Source organism: Squalius cephalus (assembly GCF_949319135.1).
Source record: "Squalius cephalus genome assembly, chromosome: 3".
Classification (NCBI taxonomy): Eukaryota; Metazoa; Chordata; class Actinopteri; order Cypriniformes; family Leuciscidae; genus Squalius; species Squalius cephalus.
In genome coordinates, this window is record NC_137124.1 from 411957 (window position 1) to 419109 (window position 7153).

The window sequence follows — 7153 nt, forward strand, 5'->3', positions numbered from 1 at the left end:
AAGAGGACGGATTCTGTGACGCCAAACATCGCAACCCTCATTCCAATTCTTGGTTGGCCCTCTCCGTCTGACCGTTACTCTGGGGTGGAAACCAGAGGAAAGACTGACACTCGCCCCCAGCAACCGACAAAACTCTCTCCAAAATTTGGATATATAAACTGGGGACCTCTGTCAGAGACCACGTACGTCGGGAGGCCATGAATACGAAAAACGTGGTCTATATCAGCAACTGCTGTCTCACTGGCAGAAGGTAATTTGGGCAGAGGGATGAAATGAGTAGCCTTCGAGAACCTGTCCACCACGGTTAAAACCACTGTGTTACCCTGAGAGGCAGGGAGACCTGTAACGAAATCTAGCGCAATGTGTGACCAGGGTCTCGAAGGAACTGACCAGTTACTCTGTTCAGTTAGTCTCAACATGCGTCCGTACTTATTATTATTATTGCCTGTCCATTGATGGGATGTAGCTTTATTCACACAGGCACACCGAATTCATTTCATAATTGACGACTTTTGCAACATTGACAGTTGTTGAACTGAACTGAATCAACATTAATTCAAATTGAATAACGACTCTATTGCCTTCTGTAGAGCTGCTTTACAGCTGAATCTGAATTTATCTCATATTAGATGAAGTTTGATTATTGATTCTGTTATTTTCCTGTTTATTACTGTGAAGCTGCTTTGTAACAATCTGTACTGTATAAAGCGCTGTAGAAATAAAGCTGACTGGACTTTGTAAACTCTTAAGATGTAAACATGTAAAGGGTGAAATCGAGTAATTTGGCAGGTTTGTAGTGAATCCACACTGAGCTCTGAAACTCTCACATGCACCATCATGAAATCTTAATAGCGGCAGGGAGAAAATGGCTTGCCTCTGGAGAGAGCCAGATTTATGAACATGAATAATTCACCAGTGTTTTTTTTTTTTTTTTCTTATTCCTTCTAATGCTCGGAGGACTGAATATTTAGAGATTTTCGGCTTATTTACTCTCACAAGCATTTCAGACTCTGTGTTCAAAAAGATAATGTATGCGGCATCATTGCTTACAATGTACACCCAATTAAGTGTCTTGTTAAGAGCTTGTTTAATTTGAAATCTTAGACGTTTAATAGAAGCATCTGATTATTAGATGATTTATCAGTAACAGGAGCTGAATGAAGGGTTTCTCTCCGTGATGTCAGTAACAGGAGCTGAATGAAGGGTTTCTCTCAGTGATGTCAGTAACAGGAGCTGAATGAAGGGTTTCTCTCAGTGATGTCAGTAACAGGAGCTGAATGAAGGGTTTCCCTCAGTGATGTCAGTAACAGGAGCTGAATGAAGGGTTTCCCTCAGTGATGTCAGTAACAGGAGCTGAATGAAGGGTTTCTCTCAGTGATGTCAGTAACAGGAGCTGAATGAAGGGTTTCTCTCAGTGATGTCAGTAACAGGAGCTGAATGAAGGGTTTCTCTCAGTGATGTCAGTAACAGTAGTTGAATGAAGGGTTTCTCTCAGTGATGTCAGTAACAGGAGTTGAATGAAGGGTTTCTCTCAGTGATGTCAGTAACAGGAGCTGAATGAAGGGTTTCTCTCAGTGATGTCAGTAACAGGAGCTGAATGAAGGGTTTCTCTCAGTGATGTCAGTAACAGTAGTTGAATGAAGGGTTTCTCTCAGTGATGTCAGTAACAGGAGCTGAATGAAGGGTTTCTCTCAGTGATGTCAGTAACAGGAGCTGAATGAAGGGTTTCTCTCAGTGATGTCAGTAACAGGAGCTGAATGAAGGGTTTCTCTCAGTGATGTCAGTAACAGGAGCTGAATGAAGGGTTTCTCTCCGTGATGTCAGTAACAGGAGCTGAATGAAGGGTTTCTCTCAGTGATGTCAGTAACAGGAGCTGAATGAAGGGTTTCCCTCAGTGATGTCAGTAACAGGAGCTGAATGAAGGGTTTCTCTCAGTGATGTCAGTAACAGGAGCTGAATGAAGGGTTTCTCTCAGTGATGTCAGTAACAGGAGCTGAATGAAGGGTTTCTCTCAGTGATGTCAGTAACAGGAGCTGAATGAAGGGTTTCTCTCAGTGATGTCAGTAACAGTAGTTGAATGAAGGGTTTCTCTCAGTGATGTCAGTAACAGGAGCTGAATGAAGGGTTTCTCTCAGTGATGTCAGTAACAGGAGCTGAATGAAGGGTTTCTCTCAGTGATGTCAGTAACAGGAGCTGAATGAAGGGTTTCTCTCAGTGATGTCAGTAACAGGAGCTGAATGAAGGGTTTCTCTCAGTGATGTCAGTAACAGGAGCTGAATGAAGGGTTTCTCTCAGTGATGTCAGTAACAGGAGTTGAATGAAGGGTTTCCCTCAGTGATGTCAGTAACAGGAGCTGAATGAAGGGTTTCTCTCAGTGATGTCAGTAACAGGAGCTGAATGAAGGGTTTCTCTCAGTGATGTCAGTAACAGGAGCTGAATGAAGGGTTTCTCTCAGTGATGTCAGTAACAGGAGCTGAATGAAGGGTTTCTCTCAGTGATGTCAGTAACAGGAGCTGAATGAAGGGTTTCTCTCAGTGATGTCAGTAACAGGAGCTGAATGAAGGGTTTCCCTCAGTGATGTCAGTAACAGGAGCTGAATGAAGGGTTTCCCTCAGTGATGTCAGTAACAGGAGCTGAATGAAGGGTTTCTCTCAGTGATGTCAGTAACAGGAGCTGAATGAAGGGTTTCTCTCAGTGATGTCAGTAACAGGAGCTGAATGAAGGGTTTCTCTCAGTGATGTCAGTAACAGTAGTTGAATGAAGGGTTTCTCTCAGTGATGTCAGTAACAGGAGTTGAATGAAGGGTTTCTCTCAGTGATGTCAGTAACAGGAGCTGAATGAAGGGTTTCTCTCAGTGATGTCAGTAACAGGAGCTGAATGAAGGGTTTCTCTCAGTGATGTCAGTAACAGTAGTTGAATGAAGGGTTTCTCTCAGTGATGTCAGTAACAGGAGCTGAATGAAGGGTTTCTCTCAGTGATGTCAGTAACAGGAGCTGAATGAAGGGTTTCTCTCAGTGATGTCAGTAACAGGAGCTGAATGAAGGGTTTCTCTAGTGATGTCAGTAACAGGAGCTGAATGAAGGGTTTCTCTCAGTGATGTCAGTAACAGGAGCTGAATGAAGGGTTTCTCTCAGTGATGTCAGTAACAGGAGCTGAATGAAGGGTTTCTCTCAGTGATGTCAGTAACAGGAGCTGAATGAAGGGTTTCTCTCAGTGATGTCAGTAACAGGAGCTGAATGAAGGGTTTCTCTCAGTGATGTCAGTAACAGGAGCTGAATGAAGGGTTTCTCTCAGTGATGTCAGTAACAGGAGCTGAATGAAGGGTTTCTCTCAGTGATGTCAGTAACAGGAGCTGAATGAAGGGTTTCCCTCAGTGATGTCAGTAACAGGAGCTGAATGAAGGGTTTCTCTCAGTGATGTCAGTAACAGGAGCTGAATGAAGGGTTTCTCTCAGTGATGTCAGTAACAGGAGCTGAATGAAGGGTTTATCTCAGTGATGTCAGTAACAGGAGCTGAATGAAGGGTTTCTCTCAGTGATGTCAGTAACAGTTGTTGAATGAAGGGTTTCAGCATATTAAACATAATACTCTTACTGTTTTTTCATATTACAGAAATAGTGTGAGTGGGTATGTTATTGGTCAGTCAAACAGATAGTCCCGCCCCAAACTCACACGATTGGTTGAGGTTGAAAGGTCGGGTGGCTCAAACAGATCAGTGTTGTGAAACTGTCTACCAGCTTTTTCCATCCAAAATGGCATAAATGCATAAAGCATTTGCGAATAAAGCAGCTTTTATCCCATGTGTTCAAGAGAACAAAATAGTCACTTCCTGGGAAACTGGTTCAATATATCAGTAATAAAAATGTAAGATGATTCAATCAGGCTCTTTTTGCACATACAGTAGCTAGTGTTCCTGCGCTGTAGCGCTGACAGCGACTGTGAACATGTGATCACCGCACTGTAAAACATCCAGGTTTTGCTGGTTATGTTTCAGCGTCCTCTTGAACCGTCTTGCCAAGAGTTTTGCAGTAATTAACCTCATTCTGTGGAGCTGCTGAGCATCTCTCAGGTCAATATCACAACGAGACACTGATGAATCTGGTGTGTGTGAGAGGAACCGCAGCGCTGAACTGGAAGCGTCTCTAATGAGCTGCAGCAGGACCGAGGCGTTTGACCCGTATCAAACTCCAGCTAAATGTGAATTCATATCTGATATTGTCTTACACTCCTTCTTTAATGTTTCTCAGCAGGGTGTCTTGCATTTTCAATGAAACTGTCTGCCATTTCATCTGTTCTCGCTCGGTTGCTTTGAACCGATCAATTCTCCTGTGAAGAATGCATGTGTGGTTTTCGGATGTATGAGTATGAAGCGTCCCACTAATAAAGCCTTTCTCTCTCTCTCTCTCCCTCTCTCTCTCTCTCTCTCTCTCTCTCTCTCTCAGGAACAGAAGAGTACGCTGTGGAAGGTAAGCAGCTGATTAAATGTTCTGGTGTGTTAAAGTCTGGTGTTCTGCAGGCGCATCGGCCGCCGAGCCGAGGCTTTGTCAGATTGGACTGCGGTTTTGGCGACTTCTGGGGGCTTTGATTTGCTTCTAAGAGAAACATGTTTCTCCAAGATTTACTCTTCCTCCTTTATCTCACTTTCTTTTCTTCTTATGAGTTGCTTTTATTGGTAATGCTTTACAATAAGTTTTCATTAGTTAATGCATGTTAATTCACTGATGTTAACAAATGAACCCTTGTTGTAAAGCGTTACTGTTTGACTTTTACTTTCCAATGGACAGTTCCATGTTGTTGTTGGTTGGTTTAATGGCACAGATGTGAACACGATGTTGACGTTCGGGCTGTGAATGTGTTCTCAGTGTAATGTGATAAAGCAGGTGTGTGAGTTCAAAGGTTAAACCGTCCAGAATGACGCTCGCATCCGTCGAGGGCCAGATATATTTACCCATAATTCCCCCGCAGGCTGGATTTGTCTGCGTAATGGATGGTGCTGGTGTGTGTTTGGGATCAGGCACAGGTATCTGGATGTTTTCCCTCCATCAGGACACTACTGATGGATTACCCCTCTCTACCCAGCATGCCTCGGGAGGGACGTCACCATGGCAACCATGAAGAGACGTGTGCATGTGCTGGATGGAGAGCGAGGCCTTTGTGACTGAAACGCAGTCGATTAAATGCATGTTTCCAGTGGTTTCCAGACAGTCCTTTATAAAAATATGATCACAGTGTCAGTTACTTGTATTTCCAGGGGTTTGGACTGAGTGGCAAGAGCTTAAACACGACTCAGATTTTCATATAGGGATGATTTCTGACGTTTTTTTTCACTGCTGTTATCATAGTATTGAATTAATTTACAAAAACTTGTAAGCATTGTGCTCTTAATAACAAGTTTAATAATTTATTAAGTTTAATAACTTTACACAATAAAACTATATAAATTATAGAAAAATGTTTCAGACTGATTATAGTGCAAATGAACACGACCATAACGAGCAATAAATAACCAGATATTTTCTAGACATGGGAATATTTTCTGGACTTTTTAGTTTAGATTAAAAATGCAAAAAATGTGAACAAATGTTTGAAAATGACCTTTAAAAAAGTCTTTAAGTATTTGGTGGTGTTTGAGAAACACTATAGCATCCTATAGCAACAATTGGTAATACTGTATCTAGAGTTATTTACGGTATTTTGAAGTGCCTGGGATAATAATACTGTACATGTTCAATATCATTATACGCTGTATTACACGTCTGAAATCCATAGAACATAGAAGAGATGACCAGTGTTGAGTTCAAACAGGCAATCAATGCAGACTTTCTTTCACTGATTCCAGGGAAACTGGTAATCAAGACTAACTGTGAATATAGCAACATGATAAAGACTTTAACAAAATCTCTCTAGATTTTCTTCAACAAAAATGAGCAGTAAATATTGCAGACTGTTTTTATCAAGCCTTTCATGCTTGCGGTTGCCAGGTGTCGAGAGTTTAAATCCCCCAATCAGAGTTTTCCTCTTAACATGACATTTTCTGCTTGGTGTTTTACTTAATCTTCTCAATCTGGCAACCGTGTGCATGTGTTCTCTCTCTGATGACCTGAACATCTGAGATCTTCCCTGAGATCTTCAGTCAGTCTGTGTCTGTGTTTGACTGAATCTGCCATGATCTGTAATCAATACAAACATGATCTCGACGTTGTATCGTCACACAGAGGTTGTATTCGTGCATCTGTTCAGACGATACATGATCTGTAATATCAACATTCTAACATTTTCATGCAACATGCATGTTGCAACAACAGCAATATTTTTGCTGTTGATTTAATAGAAAAACATTTGGAACTATTATTAGGAATTTCACTGTTTTAGAGAAACTTTTGAGTTTTACCAGTTTTCATAAATAATGTGTAGAGAGTGAGTTAATGTAAATGATGATATTATAAATCAGGGTAGTAAAATAAAGCATCTGTAAAGAGTTGACGTTCTCTTGATTTGTGCATGTAGGCGAAAGTGCAATAATTCACAAATGACAACAATCATGATCAGTTTATACATGATGCAAAGCATCTAAAATCGATTTAATTGTCTAAAACTAGGCTTAAATGTCAAGATTTGACTAAACAAACAGCCAAGAACAGTATCTGAACAGTACAGGACTGAGATTGAAGCTTGTTGTTTCAGAAGCTCGAGCTGCTCGATGTGTTGCCTTCAGATGTGAATCTGGTTTCTCCTTCTCTTCTGATTGAAGCCGGTGACATTTGCTGGGTTTGTGCGGGTCGAACCGAAAACTAGAGGAAAGACCTGGAGAGATGAATGTTTTGATGTGGGAATGTCAGTGCTGGAGACATGCTGTGGATCTGACCTGAGAAACGTGAATCTCTTCCTGAATGAGAAACAGTCAGTCGCTTCGGATTAAAGCTTCCGCTGCATGAATATATATGCAAATATTAGTGCATGAGACACTACAGACGAGCTATAGAACTAACATATTCACATGCTGAAACATCCCTTCAAACAGAATATGGCTCAGCACATAATCAGCATTACAGAACGAACGTTTGGTCTTTATTTGGAAGAGCGTCACGTTTACATTTATGCCTTTGGCTGATGCTTTTATCCAAAGTGATGAAACAATACAAGTTCACCGTTCA

At 41.4% G+C, this 7153-nt stretch overlaps 1 protein-coding gene across 18 annotated transcripts in view; it reads left to right on the plus strand.

Moving 5' to 3' along the window:
• Positions 1-7153, plus strand: part of nrxn2b (neurexin 2b) — a 516672-nt gene that overhangs the window by 100856 nt on the left and 408663 nt on the right. For all 18 annotated transcript variants that reach the window (XM_079865860.1, XM_079865864.1, XM_079865877.1 and 15 more), the window contains exon 3: positions 4442-4465. In XM_079865860.1, coding sequence (XP_079721986.1) covers positions 4442-4465 — 24 coding nt within the window. The remainder of the gene's footprint in view (positions 1-4441; positions 4466-7153) is intronic.